General features: G+C 38.2%; 1 protein-coding gene across 10 annotated transcripts in view; it reads right to left on the bottom strand.

Moving 5' to 3' along the window:
• Nucleotides 1–23,579, bottom strand: part of ZC3H8 (zinc finger CCCH-type containing 8) — a 38,693-nt gene extending 15,114 nt beyond the window's left edge. For 4 of the 10 annotated variants that reach the window (XM_057741278.1, XM_057741279.1, XM_057741280.1 and 1 more), the window contains exons 1-8: nt 23,419–23,579; nt 20,310–20,406; nt 11,761–11,998; nt 10,608–10,747; nt 9,519–9,641; nt 9,001–9,112; nt 7,886–7,995; nt 6,968–7,017 (exon numbers count right to left, since the gene is read on the bottom strand). In XM_057741278.1, the coding sequence (XP_057597261.1) occupies nt 6,988–7,017; nt 7,886–7,995; nt 9,001–9,112; nt 9,519–9,641; nt 10,608–10,747; nt 11,761–11,998; nt 20,310–20,406; nt 23,419–23,498 (930 nt within the window). In that variant the 5' untranslated portion in view covers nt 23,499–23,579 and the 3' untranslated portion in view covers nt 6,968–6,987. Of the gene's footprint in view, nt 1–842; nt 2,678–6,967; nt 7,018–7,885; nt 7,996–9,000; nt 9,113–9,518; nt 9,642–10,607; nt 10,748–11,760; nt 11,999–20,309; nt 20,407–23,418 lie in introns of those variants that run through there. The other 6 variants (XR_009054639.1, XR_009054640.1, XR_009054641.1 and 3 more) reach the window with 4 other exon arrangements.
• Between the last annotated feature and the right edge of the window lie 575 nt (nt 23,580–24,154).

Genomic DNA, 24,154 nt, shown 5'->3' with positions numbered 1-24,154 from the left:
AGTGTATATATGTCAATCCCAACTTCCCAATTCATCCCACCCACCCCCCCTTTTCCCCCCTTGGTATCTGTACATTTGTTCTCTACGTCTGTGTCTCTATTTCTGTTTTGTGGATAAGATCATCTATACCATTTTTCTAGATTCCACTTATATGCGTTAATATACAATATGGTCCAAATTTTTTTTAACTGACTATGGTTTTATTATTACACATATTTGCTTGGAGCTGCTTCAAGGGTCAGTGAGATTTACATCACAGGAGAAACCAAGGGGAGCAGAGAGGAGCAGAGGGCAGCGGGCACTAAAGCCTGGTATGGCTGAGATGGCCAGACTTCAGAGCACTTACAACCAGGTAGCAAATGGACCTTGATTCAGGGCAGGACACAGAGGAGGCAAGACTAAAGCAGTACACTGGGAAATCTGCTCTAATTGAGGAAGAGAGAGTAAACTGTGGCAAAGAGAGGAGCAAGTGGAGGCAGGAGAGCAGTTAGGAGGGGCTGTACATACAGGAGACCCAGAGCCCAATGGCTGCTTCAGGCACACAGGCCACATGTGAGAGAACGCACCTCTCCCTCAGCTTAACACCGCAAGTTAAGAGATTCCACCGACAGAGATGTTTGCCTCTTCAAAATAACAGTTGTACAGGGAATCTCCTGGTAGTCCAGTGGTTAGGACTCAGCACGCCCACTGCCAGGGGCCCAGGTTCGATTCCTGGTTGGGGAACTAAGATCCCACAAGCCGTGTGGGTACAGCCAAATATATATATATATATATATATATATATATATATATATATATATATACACATATATATACACACATATATAAAAAATAATAGTTGTATCAATACAGTATAGCTATTTTAACTTCTCTGACTTCTCAGTTCCTCAAATCTCTGCTTGGTCTTTTAAATTTACAGGTGAGATGGGTACTGCCCCTTGGAATATAAGAATTACTTTTTTCTTATGCATAAATTTTATATATGTATTTATATGTCATAAGTGTTAAACTATTACATAATATTATAAAGAAATAAATTTTTAAAAACTGTCATTGAAGATTAAATACAAGTATTTTCAAGGCTCATGAAAATAGAAAAAGTATAAGGTAAATGTTCCTATTTATTCCTTTTCTGTGCAATGGATCCCATTATTCAGCTCATAGAGTTGGGAGGTTTAAATTTAAAAGTTAAACAGTATTAAATAAAATAGCATAGTGCCTGCACATGCTAAGTATGCACTAATGTTAGCTTATTGTACATTAGCCAATGTTAGCTTACATACAGGCTGCCCATAAAATTTACCTTCTACAATTCTGCCCTATGACAAGATCTTGAATTCCTTTAAATTGTATGTGACCTTTAAAGAAGATATAATGTATCGCTTCTACAGGTAATATAACCACTCCCTTGCACACTTTCATTATATTATTGAAGATTCTTGAAATGAACCCTCTTAAAGCAGACTCAGCCCCTCTCCCCTGTGACTTCCTCTGGACGATTCTAGTGCATTATCTTTCCCTCCCCCCATCATAGCCATGGAGTGAACCTGGCAGACGACAATGGGCGCTGAGAGATGACTCACTCTCAGCTCACACACTCCCGATGCCAAGGGCCCACGATCCATCCTTGCTTCTTCCTTTCCCAGGTCCTGTCTGATAAGCCTTTGCTTGCATATACGCAATTGCCTTTCTTGTTTTTGTGGAATCAGGTTACAACCAAAATAATTCTGACTCATATTTTCAAACAGGACTTTGCTAAGAAGTGTCACTAACTTTGGTGGACTCTAATGTATACAGCAAGTTAGTGATGCTATTATTTTTCCCAGCAATAAAACAATATGATGATAGTTTCAATTTCACTGTATTTTTCTAATAGTAATCAATACCACTATATAAAAGTACATATTTAGACTCATTATTTGTGCTTGGAAAATTTTGTATTGGAATATTATATTAAAGATATCACAATCTTAAAATTTATGTTCTACTCTGTGTAATCTGACTATAGTTTATGAACCAATCAAAAAGATAACCATTCTTATATCTTAACAACAAAAAATTTAACAACTCCAGGTTTAGTAATGTTATAGCAAGAGACACTGCTCCATTTTATTTATAATAGTAAGAAACTGGAAACAACTTTTTTATCCAACAGGAAATCGGTTTTAAAAAATAATAGAAGCATAATTTAAGCCACAAAACAGAACTGTGAACAGACATTAAAAATATGTTGTGAACATATTTAATGACATGAAAAGATCTAGCTGTATATTCACTGTCTATTATCCCAATGTCTTCCTAGAGAAACCTAGTAGTTTTCTCTCTTCAAATCTTCTTCATCCATCCTCACTCAGTCTAACCTTTTTCCTATTCTATTGAGAAAACGCAATCAATCAGAAGAGACTTCTGCAATCTACTACCACAACATTTACCCACCAGCCAGCATCTCTGTCACATATGCTCCTCCTCTGTTTCAATGGCTGGAACCACCTTGGTGAAAACCAACCGTTCACTTAGACACTATATTCTGTCCCTCAGCGCCATACACTGAAGAGTTGCACATCATTGTAATGACACAAGAAGGTGCTTTAAATGAGGAATCTTGTAAACCACTCCAAATCAAGTCTTGAATAGTCTTGAACAAGCATAGACACAAGCACTCTTCATCCATACAAAGCTACAGAAGAAAAAACAAAAACACATCAGCTGGTAAAAATTACCAACTTAGCCACTGACTCCACCTCCAACCCCCAAAGAACCATGCACAGAAGAAAACTAACACAAAAATCCAAACTGAATAATTAAATATGCCAGTTTAGGTATATGGAAAAAAAAAAAAAAACTTGAATTGAAATTCAAAAACTAAGTCTAAAACTGAACAAAAAAATGGAAGTAATGAAAATAAGAGTGGACTCACCCCAGAAATGACAGAAGAAAAAGAAATCACATCAAAAATGAAGGCTGTATTATAATACAGATCAGATTTGAATGGAAACTTAATAAGGGTAATTGGACAGAAGTGGAAAAAGAAAAAGAATAAAAATGAGATGAAGAAAGTAAAACTATTAAAGAGCAAAAAGGGAAAAACCATCATAAGGGAAAACAGATATAACATAATATACACAGTATACACAGTATACTATATACAGTATAATATACACAGTTAACTATAAATATACACAGTAACTATAAATCAAATGTTCAGTCATTTCAATAAACGTTAATGGATTAATTTGCTTATCAAAAGGAAAAATGGAATTCTGGTTTGGCACACAGAGCAAAACCCAACTATATGCTCTATTAAAGAAACAAACCTGGACTTCCTAGGTGGCGCAGTGGTAAAGAATCTGCCTGCCAATGCAGGGGACACGGGTTCGAGCCCTGCCCTGGAAAGATTCCACATGCCACGGAGCAACTAAGCCCGTGCACCACAACTACTGAGCCTGTGCTCTAGAGCCCGTGAGCCACAACTACTGAGCCCATGTGCCACAACTCCTGAAGCCCACGCACCTAGGGCCTGTGCTCCACAACAAGAGAAGCCACTACAATGAGGAACCTGTGCACCACAATGAAGAGTAGCCCCCACTCTCAGCAACTAGAGAAAGCCCATGTGCAGCAACCAAGACCCAGCACAGCCAATAAATAAATAAAATAAATAAATTTATTAAAAAAAAAAACTACAATGAGATAACCACCTTATACCCATTAGGTTGGCTACTATCACAACAACTGAAAATAACAACTGTTGGTGAGAATGTGGGGAAATTAGGAACCCTGTGTACTACTGGTGGAAATGTAAAAATGGTTCAGCCTCTTGGGAAACAGTATGGTGGTTCCTCAAAAAATTCAAAATAGAATTATCACATAATCCAGCAATTCCACTTCTCGGCATATACCCAGAATTGAAAGCAAAGTTTCAAAAAGATATTGGTATATCCATGGTCATAGTAGCATTATTCACAAAGTTAAAACATGGAGTATCCATTGATAGATGAGTGGAGAAGCAAAATGTGGTAGATACATACAATGGAATTTTTGTTTTTTTTGTAACTTTTTGGCTGTGCTATACAGCATGTGAGATTTTAGTTTCCTGACCAGGGATCAAACCTGCGCCCCCTGAATTGGGAGCACAGAGTCTTAACCACTGGATGACCAGGGAAGTCCCAAGACAATGGAATATTATTCAGCCTTAAAAAGGATGGCAATTCTGAAATATGCTACAATATGGGTAAACCTTGAGGATACTTGTTAAGTGAAATAAGTCAGCCACAAAAAGACACATACTATATGATTCCACTTACAAGAGGTACCTCGAGTAATGAAAATCATAAAGACAGAAAGTAGAATAGTGATTGCCAAGGGCTTGGGGAAGGGTGAAATGGGGAGTTCTTGTTTAATGGGTATGGAGTTTCAGTTTTGCAAGATGGATGGTGGCAGTGGTTGCAAAACAACATGCCTGTACTCAGTACTAGTGAAAAGTACACTTAAAAATGGTTACGATGGTAAATACTATGTTATGTGTCTTTTACCACAATTTTTAAAAGAAAATGTCCATCCACTTCTATTTCCTCAAGTGTTTATTTTCAAATAAGGAAAGAACACGAGCTGAATTTTGGAGGAAGGCTTTTCAGCATCTACAAAAATAATCATGAAATGAAGGACTACCATTTTGCTGTTTTTCAATGATAATCCTGGTAAAATCACATGACTTTTAAAACTATGTAAATATTGGGTTGGCCAAAAAGTTCATTTGGGTTTTTCTCTAAGATGTTATGGAAAAACCCAAATGAACTTTTTGGCCAACCCAACACATTACCCTGATAAAAAATACTTAATGAAACAAACTTCTAGGAAAGGAAGAAAGGAAGCGAGGGAGGGAGGAAAGAAGGAAGGAAGAAAGAAAAGTCTTAATTCTTCCCTTTTTCCTATTTTTTTCATGTAATTAAAAAAAATTTTTAATGAGGTATAATTGACATATAACATTAATTGGCTTTAGGTGTACAACATAATTCAGTATTTGTGTATATTGAGAAATGACTGCCACAAGAAGCCTAGTTGCCATCTAACACCATACATAAATCCTAAAGTTAACTTTTAGAATTTACTCCCTCAGCAACTTTTAAGTATGCGCTACAACATTACTGACTATAGTCACCACACTGTACATTACAGCCCCATGACTCATTTATTTTATTACTGGAAGTCTGTACCTCCTGACCCCTTTCTTCACCTGTTTCGCCCACCCCCCAACCTCCCTCCCCTCTGGCAACCACCATTCTGTTCTCCGTATCTATGATTTTGGTTTGGTTTTGTTTGTCCATTTGTTTCGTTTTTTAGATATAAATGAAATCGGAATGGTATTTGTCTTTCTCTCTGACTTATTTTGCTTAGCATAATTCCCTCAAGGTCCCTTCAAAAACATTGTCATGTAACTTAGCAGTTCCTCCCATATGGAAAGTACAAAAAGTATACTTCCCTACTCCCTGACTTTGGGCTTGGCTATGTGACTTATTTTGGTCAATGGGTTGTAAGTAAACGTGATATAATGCAAACAGGGCCTTGCCCTCTTGTCCTTCTGCCAATGCCATGAGAAGAACATGCCCCAGCTAGCCCCCTGGTCCCAGGAGGAGAATGAGACAAGTATGGCCCAGAACCATCCCAGTGGTTCTGCTTTATGAAGCAGAGCCAACCCAGCCAAAGCCAGCCTGTATCAGCCTATTCCCAGCCAATCCGCAGATGCATGGAAAAAGAAGTGTTTATTTTTATATGCTGAGAGTCTTGTGTTTGGTTTCAGACACCATTGTTGTGGCAACTGTTAACTGATACAATTTCCAAAGAGTTAAAACATAAACATAAAAAGCAAAACTCCAAAACCTAAAAAAAATTAAAGTACTTTACAGCCTCATGATAGGGAAGGATTTCTTAAATAAGACACAAAACACAAAAACTAGCACAAAGAAAAAGATTGCCAATATAAGTACTTCTGCTAACTGAAACACCATTAAAAAAGTGAAAAGGCAGCCCACAAAATGGGAGAAGACCTGTCACACATACATCACAAATGATTTATATATAAAAAATGTATAAAGGACAATCAGCCCAATATAAACACAGGCAAAAGACATTAACAGCATTTCACCAGAGATGAAACTCAAAAGCTAGTAAGCTTAAGAAAAGATGCTAAACTTGATGAAAATAAAGCTCTATGACACCATTTTTATACCCATTAAATCGGTCAAAAACTTTAAAGTGTGGACAATATAAAGCATTAGTGAGTATGGAGCAACAGAAATTCATTTACACAGTTGATGGGAGTAAAAACTGTTCTACATACTTTAGAAAAGACTGGTATTATCTTAAGTTTTAAGAAGATACAACAATTCTATTCCTTGGTATACACTCAGGACAACTCACACACATTTTCACCAGAAGACATGTAAAACAGTTATTTATAATAAGTTTAGATTTTAAAAATTGAAAATAACCTCAATGTCCATCAATCGTAGAATGACTAAATAATTTGTAACATATTCATAGAATAAATGCTATGCAAGAGTAAAAATGAATGGTAGCTGCATGCATATACATGAGTGAATCTTAGGAGCACAATGCTGAGTGAAAATAGCAAGTCACCAATAAACACAGAATACGATACTGCTTAAATAATATCCAAACCCAAGCAAAACTAAATATAATATTTAGTGACTCATACACATTTGGTAAATTTACAAAGACATGAAACAGGAGAATAAAAATACAAAAAAGTGACAAATCCAGAGAGGGAAGCAGGTCCATGGAGATCCACATATATATCTATTTATATGTATCAAATATTTTATAAGATTTTTAGTGGGATAGGAGAGAGGAAAAGACTTCTACCTGAGAAAATGTAGAAAGGCCTATGCTCCCATGCCAACTTCTAGAGACATTTCAGAGGGGAAACAAAGTGTTAAATCGTTAATTTTACCTTTTTTATGTATTTTATTTTCATGATGACTTCCTTTCAGGATCCAACACCTAACATGGGGAGAAAACATAACACAATCATTTTTATGCATTAATGTCAATTTATGTATATTATCATACTCTTGTAATTTTCTAAAGAGTCTAATAATATTCATCCCAGTAATCATCTAAGAGTATTTACTATAAGGGGAATGGGAAAATGACTTTTACATATATCATTTTTTCCATATATATTCATGCTAATAAACAACCAAATACTTGCTATAATTTCTAATTCCAGGGTAACCCTTCATATTTCACAACTAAAAATTTCCAGAAATAAGGACCTTTGACTTTCTAATATCTGCATATGCTCAAGGGAACTTCTGCCACAAGATGGAATGGTTTGGTTTATTTTCACTTATATTTCAGTTTAATTTTGAAGAGACTAGCTCCAGCTAACACACTGAGAAGTGAAAGAACATAAACGACTTTTATTTTTCAATTGTCTTTTCTTACAGTCTGAAAGAATATTTGAAGAAAACTATGAAATAACCACTTAAGTATGCTTTGATGTCACTCTAAAATATTTATCAACCAATGATCCTGAACTTTCCTTCTAAGAGTGGAACACTACTTCTCCTATTTGCTTTGTGTTCCTTTGGTTAACTCAGCTACTAAGGTTGCTAACTACATTGAAGGTTTTAAGAACATTCCATTTACACCAGCAATAAGTATAAAATTTCCTTTAAACTACAAGGAAAAATATACAAATGAATAATAATTTTCTAAACTGATATAAATCCTTAGATTATCAGTCCTAATATAACCCACATGCTAACCTATGAGGCACCCTCCTTAAGGAACAGTGTCTTTTCAAATTTCCACCCTCAGTTTGTATTCTTCAAAAAAGAAAAACAAAAATTAAAATTGTACTTACTTTAGCCAACAGTTCTTGTGTTTCAGTAGTCAACGGAGCATGTGAAAACTTGCAATATTCTCCCTGATAACATTTTGCTCCTGTATGGTAGAACTTGCAAGGATATTCATGTAACCCAAATGTCAAGGAAGAGGATAATTGTAACCCAACTAAAATAATTTGTTATCCATTTAGTAACTATTTTTCCTACATAAAGTTCTTTTCTACTAGCAGAAACATTAAATTCTCTATATGAGACAACAAATTATTAACCGGGTTACAAGAAAATCTAATCTTAGGATGATTATATAAATGAAGCTTATTGGCTGTCACAGGACTCTTCTTCCCCTCAAATCTATTCTTAAACTACAAGTATGTTTCACTGATACAAGAAAGGAATGTATATTTTAAATACTTTGCGAAATGTGATTACTATTAAAGCATTCTTTTGGGGTGGGAGGATTAAAGTCAACGAGAATGACATGTCTTACAAATCGGGATCCTTCACATATTAGGCTTGTTTAAAATAGGATCAATTTATACAACTTCGATATTATTTTCTAGGAAAGATTTCTCAAGTTAGAACTTGAGATTCCTTGCACTGAATGACTGAAGGAGAACAACTTTTGTGGTGATCAAAGGTGCAATTACCCTAAAATGTCTATGTTCCATGTTTTTACATGTCTGGACCATTTACATGGAAGAGTTAGGGTTATTCTTCAAATTAAGGGACAATTAACCTCTATACAGTACAAACTATGCGGAAAACAAGTACTCCCAAACTATGCAATTCCTACCTCTAATCTATGTAGATTACATGAATATAGATTCAATTAGTGGACAGCAGAGCAGAAATTCTGAGGAAGTTTTCCTGGGACCTGAGTAGGTCTCATGAACCTGTTACACTTCCCAGTTTGAGCGGATGTGCATTTGAGAGAATTTCTAAAGACTCTTTCTTGGGGGGGGGGGGGGGAGGGGCCCCCACGGGGGATCTGTGTACAATTTAATCACTTCAATACTGAGTTGAGCTTGGATAACATAATTTTCCCATGGCTAAAACACTGCTTTCATTCAAAATTTTACATTCATGTAAATATTTATGAAAAGTAAAGTTACTATCTTGTGATAAAGGATATTATGCAAATACAGACAGTTTTCGCCTCTGGTACAATATCCTTGTACATAAAACTTACACATTTCTTTTTTCTTCTCTATCTCTGCATCATGATCAAATTTACACTGGTCTCCCTAGGCCAAAAGAAGAAACAAGAAAAAGCCATTATTCCTCAAAGTTGTCATTACAATTCCTACTTAACTTTGGATAAGCAAATGATTCCAGAAGAAAACAAAGTCTTAGCTAGAAGCAGTATAGTCTAATTCTTAATGAGCTATCAGAACCACATCACATATATTTGCTTAAAATCTGTCAAGTCCTTAAAAATTTTAACACAAAGCGTTTTTAAAAAATTATCTACTTTCTTAAACATAAAAGAATATTTCAATAAATTTTCTAATTGAAACTTTTCCAGAAGGAAACAGTTCTAAAATTGTACAAGTATGCTTCTGGAGTGTCTACTGCAAACAGGAGTTGGTTTTAGCACATTTTTGCTAAATCTTACATTTTAGTATATTTTTGCTTACACATTTTTTATACCTTAATACATTTCCTTTCAAGAAAATATTTACAAATCTGTTTTCCCTGGCGTTGCACCGTATGCTGGTTGATGAATCCCTGACTCATTCTCACAGGCTGCTGCTTCTCTTTAGGCTTATCATCCTTTGAAAACGAAACAAAAAAATAAATGTGAGAAATAAAAAATTAAGTATTTTATTCCATTGTACAAAATTAAACCACCTTTAAAACATTAAAAAGTAACTTTTCTGAATTGGCCTTCAGGTAAGATTTGGACTTCTGTACATGAGTTGAAAAAAATGACTGTTTTGTCTGTTTCAACAGCATTCTATCACTGAACATTAGTGTTTGTGCGATCTGAATATTTTATCATAACTTGCCCTCATTTAAAAAAATTAATTTAAAATTTTTAAAAGCAAAGTACCACTACTTGTGATTAAAAAGTGAAGTGTAACAACAAGGCTCTTTAGAACAATGGGGACAAACCTCAAAATCATAGGGTAAACCAAAAGTACTCTGATCTTTCATTTCAACGAGATGCTTACTAGGTGTAAGCTGAGTGTACTGATGAGCTTAAATTAACATAATTAGAAATATACCCTCAAAGATAACAATAAAGGTATGAAAACAAAGGGAACTTTCATATTAAAAAAGGGGGGTTATCTCACCTTAGGTCTTTAGAAACATAATCACTTTTAGCATGTTAACCTGAGGTACAACTTATAGCTTCTATGTACCATATACCCGTGCACAGTCTTAGGAATTCAGTAAGTACAAAGAAGGAGGCTGGCTGTACATTTACGTGACCTGCTTTGAAATAATGTCAAACTTCTACTTAGCACCATCAAAATTATGTGTCTAATAAATATGCCAGTTTTAACTCTGGATTTTATTTGATTACATTGTTAAATTCTAACATATGTTTACAATTTGTTCCTCATGTAGAAGGGCTGCCAGCTATGGCTGAGGAATCACTTGAGTCCGAGGGAAGGCAGTGCAACAGTGAGAAGAACCTGGGAGCCAATTAGGGGTAAAAGGAGATCCCCACTGAGGTGCAAGATAAAAATCCGAGGGCAGGCAGTGCCCTCCAAAACACATATATCCTCATACCTGTTCCTGTGAGCCACTGTTCCTCAGGGAAGCATTTGATCCTTTGTCTCCCATGCCAGGCCATTTTCGCTTCATTTTCTTCTGTTTACCATTCTTCTGAACAGCTTTAAGGTTTTTATTTTTATTCTTTCGTTTAAGAGCTAAAAACAAGAAAGTTAAATTTAAAGATGATATAAAAGTACAACAGCAGTTTACTCTTAAGAAATATGTTTTTTAATAATCCAGGAAAAGTTCTCTGCTGCTCGAACAGTAATAACTAGGATGATGCTGACCTGTCTTTCTAGAAGCTCTGGGATTAATATATTCTGGATCCCAAATTCATTCTTGGTGAAAATATGAGGATGACTCAAAAATTATCCACACTCCAGTTATATTAAAACCTGTAAATTCTACAGCCAGAGTGCGGATAAGTTTTGACTCGCCCTCGTATATAAGGTATCGTCAGGGAAAAAAAGCAAGATGATTAATTGAATCAATCTCGCTAGCCATCAGCCAGATCCTTTCAAAGCATTCAGAGTATGATGGGTCTAAGCAGGAATTGCAATAGCACTGTAATAGTAAAAGCTTCAAATGTTTTAAGTGACTTCATATATATGGCTGTCAGATTATTCACTGAAAACACTTTATATAGATTTAAGTTTATCTACAGACCCATTTAAAATAGAAAAACATTTAAAGGGGAAAAAAACAATAAAATGAGAGTATTAAGAATTTCATTTACAACGTACATAAAAAAAAAAGAATTTCATTTACAATTATGACTTATTCTCACATCTATAGCCTAATTTCATCTTAGTATCCTAAAAGTATTTCTGAATTTAGTCTGATATACTACCAGCCCAGACATTAATCAAACCCATTCTTTTTTAGAGGACAGCAACACACTAACAGGTATTTCCTGTTCTTCACACATGCTGAGGTGAGGATTTAGCACTCCCTTTCAAAGCAGTCATGTCCTTTGAAAACCTTCCTGCGCTGTCCACTCCTCCTGCAAACTGAGCATTTACACCAAATGACATTTGGCGTAAAGATCCATGAAAATCTGATCTTATCATGAGATAAAATATAGGAAACCCCTCCCCGCCCCCAATCTATACATGCACAACTGTGACTGCTTCTCTGGATAACTTTGATAAAGTAGTTTGCCTCTTACCTTTGCCTTTCTGGGTATCCTTTGCTCCCTCTTTCTTCACAGATTCTTCAGGAAATGATAAGGGTTGAGTAACATTTGCCATCTCTTTAGCTTGTATATACTGTTGAAGCTCTTTAGTAAAATTATCTTCTGATTCCTGACTGCAGATTTCGTTATCACTATATGCATCATAGTCCTTACTTCTTGATTTTCTATGTTGCAAATTCTTTGGTGATGTAGAGTTTCTGAAGTGCCTAAACTAAGTGAAAATTAAATTTGCAATTTTAAAAACCTAGCATGATTCAAAACAATCTGGTTATAAAGAAGAAGTGAAGACTGGCCGTGAAGTGATCATTGTTGAGGTTTGGCAATGGGTACACAGGGGTTTCATAGGCTATTCTTTCCGCTCTTATGTACGTGACATTTTCCAGAATTTGAAAAAGAAACATAAAACAAAAACACATATCTCCTTAAAGATGGCTCAAGGGAAGATTCTGAATTTGAACACTGTGTGTACTTTACTGAATTGAAAGACTAAAGCCCCATATTTTAATTATTTGATATAAAGGAACTACAGAAACACAGTTCACATTTTATTTCTCCCTTTGCATCAACTATACTTTTAAATGGTTTAATTCAATAGCTCAACATTTCATAAAAGAGCAAGTGAACTGTAATGGCCCAACTGAAAACCTGCTATACTAAGATAAACCACTCTACCAAAGCCTATTTTTCTCCCTATAACTCACAGTATTGGTGGCAGAGGATGTGGCAGCCAATGATGACAAGTAAGAAAGGACTGCCCCATTCTCTGTAATCAAGTTAGTTTTACTTTCACAAGTAGTCTTCTAACTCTGTTGCTGGAATTGCCCCAAGGTGACAGCTACAAACACAGGGAACCACAGATGGCAGCTGACCCTGAAGCAGCCTGAGGTGATCACGGCAGATGACTTAAAGCACTCTGTGTATAAAAATTTCCCAGCAGCAGTTACAAAGCTGTCTATACTTGGTGACACAGGAGTATCAAGCTGTATAACTATAACCAGTATGTATGATACATTTCAATTAAAAAGTTTATTTTTAAAAAGCCGAACTGTCAAAGGGCTCCTACTCCGATCTCAGGAAAAGATAACACGTCTATCATTACATTTGCCAACTATTCTGCTCCAGAGATTTGGGGCCTGGTCTCATCTACCCTCACGTAACTGATAAAGGCAGCAAACTCAAAACAAACAAAAAACAAAACAGGTGAATCACAAAATGTACTAGGTGGTCCAGTTTAATGGTTCACCTTTGATGGTTAACGAATTATCTAAGCCCACTCCCTCCCAACCCAGAATACAATCAAACAAAATTTTACCGTGGGCAAAAAGAGACGGATATTCTCCAAATAAATGTATTAAAATGTCTGATAAAAGCCCAGCCTTCTTGTATGGGGACTAAGACCCCAGACTGAAGTCCTCCACATTCTGACATCTGGGAGCAACTCCCACCAGAAAAACACTCTATCCCCTCATCCTATATCAGGGGTTCTTAACCTGCTGTCCAGAGATGCCCACACTCTGCCCTGCCCCTGGCTAAGGGTCTATGGATAGAATTCAATGAACTTGGAGAGGAATAAAAATTGCACATTATTTTCATCAACCTCTAAACTGGCATTTAGAATTTTCTTCGCTTGAACACCAGCAACAAACCGCAGCAGTACCAGCAGCAGCTGCGACTGTCACCACTAGAGATTACAGGTACTTTCATATATTATAGTTATTGCAGATCTCAAAATATCTTCTATGTTCATCACTATGTCAAAATTACAATAATCCGACGTACTGCTGGATCTTACTATTTAGTGTATTTATACAGAACATATTACTTTTTATTTATTTATTTATTTACTGGCTGTGTTAGGTCTTCATTGCTGCACGTGGGTTTCCTCTAGTTGTGGCAAGCAAGGGCTACTCTTTGCTGTGATGCGCGGGCTTCTCACTGTAGTGGCGTCTCTTGTTGCGGAACACAAGCTCTAGACAAGTGGGCTTCAGTAGTTGCGGCACATGGGCTCAGCAGTTGTGGCTGGAGGGCTCTAGAGCGCAGGCTCAGTAGTTATGGCGCACGGGCTTAGTTGCTCCTCAGCATGTGGGATCTTCCCAGACCAGGGATCAAACCCGTGTCCCCTGCAATTGGCAGGCGGATTCTTAACTACTCTGCCACCAGGGAAGTACCCAAAACATATTATTCTTACCACATTTGTTCTTTAATATGTTGATAACTGTGTTTCAACAAACTCAATTTCTATTACAATCCAATTTATTTTATTTTATACAGTTAAAACCATTTTTCTGAGAAGGGGCCCATGGGCTTCACCAGACTGCCAAAGGGGGTGCATGGCACAAAGAAGGTTAAGAACTGCTGTGCTGCTGGAAACCTGCAGACGCACACAGCCCACGCACATACTCAATGCCCAGTCAGGCTTCCCATTTAGAAGAAAGGCCTGTGGAGACATAGACCTACCAAAAGACCAGCAAAGGACATCCATCAACTCTCCAGGCCTTTCTTAAATCAAGGAACATGAAGAAAAACAAAAGCAAGTGTTGAAAATCTAGGGCAAGGGTCACTAAAACATGACCAAGGGCCAAATCCATCCTGCCACCTGTTTTTGTAATAGTCGGGAAGCTAACTAAGAATGGTCTTTACATGTTTTTAAATGGTTGGGGGAAAAAAATAAAATAACATCTGATGACACATGAGAATTATATAAAAGTCTAATTTCAGCATCCCGTAAAGTTTTACCAGAACACAGCCATGCTCATTCATTCCTGCATTACACTGGCTGCATTCACAGAGCTGAGCAGATGCAAGAGACCGTATGTGGCTGCGGCTCTCTCATCACTTTACGCTCATGCTCAGTGCACCATACATTTCAGTGACAGTTGTATCAATAACTTGACAGCACTCTGAGTACATCACATATTACCAAGCCATGACACTTTTTTTGTTTCATTACCAGTGCACACCTACCATGTCAAAACATGAAAAGCAGATTTTTGAATGCCATGCATTTAAGGCACAGTCAAGTGTGGACTATTTTACTGTCAAATTAGGTGACAAAGCATTATGGTTATTATGAAATGACACTACAGTAGTGCTGAAAGAACATAATATATGCTGACATTATTGACAATATTAGGCATTCATCACAATAAGCCTCAACTCACAGGAAAGCCATGGTGAGAAAAATTAGAAAAGTTAAACAAAATATCTCATCACAGAATTATTTCCTCACAAAACTAAAAAATGAAAGTGAGGCTGCAATCAAAGTAAATCTCTGAGTGGTTCATTTGTTAGCCAAAGAAAGCTGATCATGAGTTAATTAAATCATGTCTGAATGCAATGGCTTGAAGAAATGTCCAGAGAAAAAGTTGTTTAAGACAACTGGCCTTTTGGCAATAACAGTTTCTCAAAGAAATGAGGAAATTGGGAGAAACTCCAACAAAAATAAGCCAAATGATATCAAGTGGTTTTCCTTGGCTCTTCATGAGTCGACAGATGTTACTGATGTTTTTCAGTATCACTTGCACAGTCAAAAGTTAACACAAGAAGCAAGATCTCCACTCTCAGGCAGATTTACAGCAGATTTATCTTCCAGGCTCAAACTACAGTTTCAGCAGTAGTTTTCAGAGTTTAATGTATATGCAAAGGCAACTGCTATTTCAAAACCCATTTAACTGTGCAAACGAGGAGTTATCACCCAACCTTCAACTGGAAGTAATTAATCTGCAATGTAATGACATGGTAAAGAGAAATCTCAAGAGAAGAATCTAATAAAGTTCTACAAATGCCTTCCAAGAAATGAATATACTCAATGAGAAACATGCTGGTGAACTGCTAAGAGTTTTTTGCAGTATATATCTGTAGTAAAAAGACACCTTTAAAGATGAAATGTATAGAATCTCATTACAGATCAGCGTTAACAGATGAATCTCTGCAATCAATTTTCATAGGGAACACTAACTTTGAACTCCAGTTAAACAAATTATTATCCCCAAAAGAAGAATCCCCTTCTTCTTGTTAGTAAAGCTGTACAACAAAAACTCAATTATTATCATGTTAAATTCTGTCAATAAAAAGGTTGTGGAAATTTGTTTTTTCTCTCGTTATATCAGTAGCTACATTTTACTCTCAATTTTGTTTTTTGGCTTTCAAAGCCTATCCTTTACAGAAAATATTTATTGACTCCTGATCTAGAGAATAAAGCAAAAAAGCAGGAAAAAAAGAAAACCTGATCCAGAAGAAGCAAATACGATTGAAGGAAATGAAAAGAATACAAAAATTTTAAAATAAATACACAAGGACATCAAAATGGTATTATATTTTTTTAAATGCTAGAAAGTTCTAACCATAAAAAACATAACAAGAGGGACGTCCCTGGTGGCACAGTGGTTAAGAATCCACCTGCCAATGCAGGGGACACGGTCCAAGCCCTGGTCTAGGAAGATTCCACATGCCTCGGAGCAACTAAGCCTGTGTGCCACAACTACTGAGCCTGCGCTCTTGAGCCTGCAAACCACAACTACTGAGCCTGTGTGCTGCAACTACTGAAGCTCGCTCACCTAGAACCTGTGCTCTGCAACAAGAGAAGCCACTGCAATGAGAAGCCTGTGCACTGCAACGAAGAGTAGCCCCTGCTCATAGCAACTAGAGAAAGCCTGTGCGCACCAAGGAAGATCCAGTGCAGCCAATTAATTAATTAATTAATTTAAAAAACAGAACAAGAAAGAACTCTTGAATAATTAAATTATGATTTATGAAATGAAGATAAATAGAAAGAGGAAATTTCTTAGAACATAAAGAAAAAAGACAGAGAATAAAAATAAAAGATATTCCTTGTACATGAAGGGTGTGAGTAAATTGTCTCACCAAATACTTAAGCACAATGAATGAAAAAAAAAGATTCATGATCTCTAACAACACCAAGAATAAAGAGAAGAATCTAAAAGCTTCCAGGGAGAACAGGATACTTATGAAGTATTAATATCTAGAACCAGATTGGCAAGACTTCACACCAGCAACACTGGATAGCAGAAGAAAATGCGGCAATAACCTTAAGCCTAATTCTATTTCAGCCAAACTACCTATCAGCTATGAGGATAAAGTCAAGATATTTTCAGAAACGTTTACAAGAACTCAAAAGTTTAATTCCATGCATTCCTATATAACAGTGTATGCCAGCTGAATAAGAAAATAACAGCTAGAAATGGTACTTAAAAAAAAAAAAGGAAAAAGATGTAACTCACAATAGCCTCATCAGACATCTAGCAATAAATCTAACAAAAAGTATGTAAGATATAAGACATCTACAAAGAAAATTATAAAACACTGCTGAGGACTTCCTAGGTGGCGCAGTGGGTAAGAATCCACCTGCCAACGCAGGGGACACAGATTTGAGCCCTGCCCCAGGAAGATATCACATGCCGCGGAGCAACTAAGCCCGTGCGCCACAACTATTGAGCCTGTGCTCTAGAGCCCGTGAGCCACAACTACTGAGCCCATGTGCCACAACTACTGAAGCCCACGCGCCTAGACCCTGTGCTCTGCAACAAAAAAGGCCACCGCAATGAGAAGCCCACGCACCACAACGAAGAGCAGCCCCCGCTCGCTGCAACTAGAGAAAGCCTGTGTGCAGCAACGAAGACCCAACATAGCCAATAAAATAAATAAATAAAATAAATAAATAAAAAAGAAAATTAAAAATTGTAGTTTACTCTGAAAGAAAATCATAAAAAAAAACCTGCTGAAATTAAAGAGAACCTAAAGATTGGAAAATTCAATATCCTAAAGATGTCAGTTCTTGCCCAAATGATCTATAGGTTCAACGCATTCCCAAATGAAAATCCCACCAGGATTTTCTGTGGATCTTGACAAACTGTTTCTAATATTTATATGGAAATGTAAAGGGCTAAGAATAGCCTAGACACTTAAAGAAGAAAAATGTGAGAGGACTTGCCTACCTGATATCCAAACTCATTATAATAAAGCTGTAATAATTAACACAGTGAGGTCTTGGGGGGGAGAGAGAGACAAAGCAGTAGAAGAGAACAGAGGACCCATCAGAACACAAACACTTGATTTTTGACAACAGTGACCCTGCAGACTCATGGGGGAAAAGACGGTTCTTTATCCCAATTAATGGTGCTGTAACAACTGGGTATGATGACGAAAAGAAGTAAAACAAAATTTGTCCCCTCTACCTCACAGTATACACAAAAATCAATTCTGGGTGATTATAAACTTAAAGGAACAGATTAATAAATCTGAATACATTAAAATTATACACCTTTTATCAAAAATTGCCACTGACTGGAAAGAAAGCACAAAATGAGCAGATATTTGCAACACATAATCAACAAAGAAAGGGGAAAAAAATCCCCTATGTCCAGAATAAAGAAAATAAAAGAAGGAAAGAAAGCAAAAAAGACAAACTGGCACACAAAAAAGGGAAATGCAAATTGAACAAACATGAAAGCATGCTCCATCTCAACAGCAATCAAGAAAATGCAAACAAACGACAATGAAGGTATCTCCCAGATGGCAAAAAGTAAGAAAGGTAACACATATCAAGTGTGGAGGAGTAGAAATACAGCCTCTCATACAACGCCTTTGGGAATAAATATCAGTAGAACCACGTTGGAATACAGTTTGGCATCATGGTAAAGGGAAAGATGCTTATACTCTAAGCCCTAGCAGTTCCACTCCCACGTAAACGTAGAGCAGATGTGCAGCAGGATACAAGTGAAAGATGCAGCAGCATTGCCCAAACCCCCAAAACTGGACATCAGACCAAATGTCTACCTACACCAGAATCTAGTATATTCAAGTAATGGAATGCTATGTGGCTAAGAAAATGAACAAGTAAGGATACACCACTTGTGCATACTATGTGTATACTATATGTATATATTGTGTATGCTATGAATCATTAATATAACGTTGAGAAAAAGAGAACAGAAAAGAACACATACAACACAGATTCTATTTCCATAAAGTGCAAAAACAGGCAAGAGAAAACTGCATTCTTAATGATGACAGCATCAGTAGCAAAATGGTAAAGAATAAGGAAGTGATTAGGACACAAGTTCAGATAGCAATCATTTGCAGGAGGGAAAAAGGGAATATGACTGAGAAAGGAGGCATCAGAGGCACTGTGGGTAAAGCTTGACTTGTGTAGCGTTTACCTGGGTGTTCCATTTTTAATTAGATGTGATACTATACATTTATGTTTTAAACACTCGAAAGTAAAGAGCCTGGCCTGAAGTAAGCTTACTTAGAAATAATCTAGGTGTCCATCTTCTCACATCATTGTTTCTGAGAAGCTCATTAAGATAACCGTATAAGGTTGTATGTGCCTATCTCCTGTATGGGGAACTCCTGTATTGTTCTCCTGGATTGAGGAACTTTAAGTGGGCACAAAGGACTGGAGTCTAGGTGACTAAAATAGTATAAAAAACACGTGGGAAATTCAAGCTGCAGTTTCTCGGTGTCACCACAGCTCTCCACAGCAGCCATATAAGCCCCAAAGGGCAAAAGAAGTTATGAAGTTATGTACTCAGGTAGCTGAGAGGCTTCCTGAGGAGATGAAGATGCTGCACCTGTTATATTTTCTGTCCTGTATCCTTTTATAAAGCTGAGTGTAAGAGTATCATATAAAAGCCCATGTGTGTCTTGTGAGTCTCATTGCCAATTTGAACCCATTCTTTTGTAGTGTGTTAAAATTTACACACATCTACGCGCATGTGCGCACAGACACACACACACACAAGTTCAAAAAGAGAAAAACCAGGAGAGAGCAGATACTGGCTTTGTTGTGGGTTGACTGTGTCCTCCCCAAATTCTTAGGTTGAAATCCTAACCCCTAGTACCTTAGAATGTGACCTTATTTGGAAATAGGGCTATTATATATATAATTAGTTAAAATGAGGTCATTAGGGTGGGCTTTAATGCAATATGGCTAGTGTCCTTATAAAAGTAGGATATTTAGACCCAGATGTATTCACACAGGGAGAATGTCTTTCAAACATGAAGGTAAAGATCAAGATGATGCTTCTGGAAGCCAAGCTAAGGAAGACCAAAGATGGCCAGCAAACCAACAGGAAGCTAGAGGAGAGGCATAGAACAGATTCTTCCTCACAGGCTTCAGAAGGAACCAACCCCTCAATGGCTTGCTCTTGGACTTGTAGCCTCAAGAAACACAAGACAATAAATTTCTGCTGTTTAAGTCCCCCAGTATGAGTTAGCAAATCAAAAATTTTAAGCTAATTTGAAAAGAAAGAAGTTTTTGAAACCATTAACAACCATTTCAGAGATGGGGAAACCAAAATAAAAGCAATGCACTAAAAAAAAGTTCACGTTAAATGACAAAGTTCTTAAATGACAAATTTTTTCAAAAGTGTAACAAGGTTTCCTTTGATATAAATAACCTGATCTCAAATGTTGACGAAAAGGAGACAAATAGGATTCCTAATCAATTTCTCACACCCATTCCTCTCTGCTTTTTTTTCAATACACCAACTTCATCTTACTTTTTTGGGAATTTGCTCACACTCCAGTTTTACTTCCCATTTTATTTTCTCTTCTTGTGTTTCTTCAACTTCTGTATCATCTATTTCACCATCGATTCTGCAGCAAAAATATCAAATAACACAAAAGGGTTTTTCAACCTGAAAAGGGTTCACACCACAGCATTAAAATCCACTGGTTTGGTTTACCCTCAACTTGCCCTCAAAGAAATTCCAAATTCAAATTCTACTCCAACTATTCCAGAGGAATAAGGTACAAAATTATGATGAGTAGTGTCAACATATGTTCATGAGTAAACTGCAAAGCTGAAACTTTATATTATATAACCTTAATGTTCAAGAATTAGCAGCTATATAAATCATCCATTCATTCAACAAATACTGAGTATCCACCATACACCAGGCTCTGGGCCTGAAATCCTGGGATACAACAATGAAAAAGACCTTGTTTCCACCTTGTGAGAACTCTGTACCTACTTGGGAGAAAAAAAAGAAAGCAACTTCAGTACTGAGTGCTGGAAACACTCAACCTAGATTTGGGGGCTAAAGGTTTTCTGAACCTAAAAGATATATAAGAATTAAAAACAGAGGAATGTCAGGGTGAAGAGTATTTCAGGTAGAATGCAGGGTGCCTTCCAAGGTCAGGAGAGAAACAAACATATTCAAGTGGGAAGATGAAAAAGAAAAGTTGTTTTCAAGGTCATTAGGACTGAGAAGCTGAACATGCATAGATACTGTGTGAGATGACTACTTGAGGTTACTCCAGCAAAACTAAAAATGAACCTAAGAAAGATGAAGATGGAAAACGTAAGAAACAAAGTTGAAGCCAATAAAATGTACAGGTAAATCTATATAACGGTTGATGCTATAGACATGGGAGGCTGAAGACAACTGTGTCTCAGCAAGGAGTGACTACTAGATAAAAGCTTAAGATTTGAGTTACATACCAGAAAAAGGCAAGGACTAGGCAATGTGTATGTTCTCAAAAGAACATGTTGCAAATGGAAAGCACTGCTAGCACAGGAATGTGAATGGTGGCTTTGTGCTTCTTTCAAAGTTAAAGGAGGAGCTCAGGCTTCACAGCCTCCTCCAATCCAACAGTTTACCACCACTGATCTGTCCCTAGTCAGAGCTTCTGTTACATCCATCACGAGGGACCAACGTGTGCACCTTCTACAGAAGCCATTGTTACAAGAGCCAATAAACCAAATACTGTGGACTTTCACTGTTCTAGTTTCCAGTAATGAATCGTCTTATGGAGTAGGAAGCAACCTCTCCTTAGGCAGAGCAATAATGACCTCGGCAGCAATAAAAGCGGCAGCTGACTCTTGCATTACGCTTACTCTGTGCCAGGTGCTGTTCCATGCACATTACACACATCACAACAGCCCTGTGACATACCTACTGTTGTTTAAAAGCCCATTTTACAGATGAGAAAACTGAATACAGAACACTTATGTAACTTGTCACAAATCTAGCAAATGATGGAGCTGAGATTTGAGTCCAAGCAGGCAGAGCCAACTTCCTATTCAAAATATCCTATTCAAAATATCCACTAGTTCCTGCATAACATAGGGAGATAAACTCGATGATGGGTGATGACTTAGAGGGCTGGGATAGGGAGGGTGGGAGGGAGGGGATATGGGGATATATGCAGAAATACAGCTGATTCACTTTGGTGTACCTCAAAAATTGGCACAACAGTGTGAAGCAATCATATTCCAATAAAGAGCTTTAAAACAAACAAAATATCCACTAGACAAAATCTTAATATATCCAAAACTGAACTCTTGAGCTAACTCTCCTGCTATCTTAAACAGCAACTAAACTTCTAATGATACAGACCAAAAACCTTGAAGTCGACCTTAACTCCTTTCTCATATTTCCATCCAATCTGTGAGGAAATAGTCTATCTTCAAAATATATCCTTTTCTGACCACTTCTTGCTACTAATACTAAGATCCAAGCTACTCTTGCCCCTCACCAACATTTTAATCTCAACAAAACCAGATGACCCTACTAATATGTCACTTTTTTTTTTTTTTTGGCCACGCCCGGCGGCATGCGGGGTCTTAGTTCCCCCACCAGGGATCGAACCTGGGCCCCCTGCAGTGGAAACGCGGAGTCTTAACCACTGGACCGCCAGGGAAGCCTCTAATGTGTCACTCTTGGCTAAGAACCCTCCAATACCTCTCACCTCACTGAGGGTAAGAGCCGAAGTCCTTACTACGGCACCTACGAGTCCCTGCACAATCTGCCTCCCCCCGCCCCCATCCCAATACCTCTCAGGTTCTCCTCGTCCAGTCCCACTATTCTTACTCCACGCCTGTTGTCATGCTGGCCACTTCGCTTCCATCACCCCATCACAGCAAGCTCACTCCACCTCAGGACCTTTATATGGAATAATCAACCTCTCTCATCTCCTCCAGGTCCCTGCTCAAATATTACTTATCAATGTTATTAGTGAGACTTTCCTTAACTACCTTCTTTAAAAGCTCTACATCCTCCCTGCCATCCCATCCTCCCTCACCTCCCTCCCAGCTTTCATTTCTCCATGGCAATCTCAGTGCCTGTTTCATTCTAAAGGCAATTTAATATCCCAATGGAGTTCGCTGCTTTATTATGGTCTTCAGGCTCTTTCGATGTAAATCAGGAGACCAAAGGCAGCCCACTCACTCTTTATCCCTCACCGCTCGTCTTTTCTACCAAAAAGTGCCCGGCACGTGCGGTGAGAATGACAAATGATCTCTGTCCTCCAGGAGTTGACGGCCTGGAAGTGCAGGCGCTACGGGGCGGCAGGCGGGCTCCCACCCGGCCCGAGGGGTCGGGGCGCGGGGACCGGGGAGCATCCCGGGCCTCCCTCGCCCCCACCCCGCTCCGCCGCCTGGACCCCGCCGCTCCCCCGGCCCAGGCTCCCGGCGCCTCTTGCCGCGGCGGCCTACGAACCGGGCCCCACCCCCGGCTTCTAACCCCTGCCCTGTAACGACCTCCGGACGCCCGGCCGGCCCCACGCGAGACCTAGCGGCCCGGCCCCCGCGGCCTCTCGAAGGAACCAAGGGGAGGAACCCGGCTGCAGCCCCTGCGTTTAAAGCATGAGAAGACCGGGGGTCACCTTTGGCCACAGTCCGTGACGGGTTTCTTGCCGAGAGCCGGGTTGGGGGGTTTGGAGAAAAGATTCTCAAAATCCATCATCCACTTCAGAGCCCGGCAGCTACCGAGGAACCCGCACCGCGTGCGGAGGACGGACCCTGCGCTTCGCACCGCCCGCAGGTCGCCCCGCGCAGGCGCCGTTCCGTCCCCCGCTCTGCGCACGCCCATCCGCGCTCGGTTCCCCGGGCTCTGCGCAGGCGCCGACCTAATTCTGTGTCTTTTAGGTGTATACTTTTTTATACGTAATCTTTAGTATTTAGATGAATTTTAAAACTTAGTCCTCATTTATTTCACTTTAGTGAAAACTGTTCGATCGAAGTCACAATGTATCTAAGGTAGCTGACGTTTATTTGAGCGCTTACTTTGCACAGGTATCTTTTCACATTTTCCCCCACCCAATCCTCAACACAGCCCTTTAAGGAATATGCTATTACCTTCCACATTTTCACATGACTAAACAGAGCTGTGGACTGATTTTGTGACTTCTAGATTCTTTACAATCTAATGATATTAAAACAAACACATAACTTTAAGGCTGAAAAGTCCACTGAAAGTATCAGCTGCTAAGAGAAATGAGTGAAGGGGATCCAAAGGTTTAAAAACAAACAAACAAACAAACCCCCCAAATTCAAATAAATAAACAAATGGATAGGTAAAATGTTTTTAAAAGATGCCCTGGCTTTAGGAGAGGGACCCGG

The sequence above is a fragment of the Hippopotamus amphibius genome, chromosome 7 (genome assembly GCF_030028045.1).
Source record: "Hippopotamus amphibius kiboko isolate mHipAmp2 chromosome 7, mHipAmp2.hap2, whole genome shotgun sequence".
In the NCBI taxonomy this organism is placed as follows: domain Eukaryota; kingdom Metazoa; phylum Chordata; class Mammalia; order Artiodactyla; family Hippopotamidae; genus Hippopotamus; species Hippopotamus amphibius.
The sequence above is the reverse complement of the archived record's forward strand: the minus strand, read 5'-3'. Positions and strand labels throughout refer to the sequence as shown.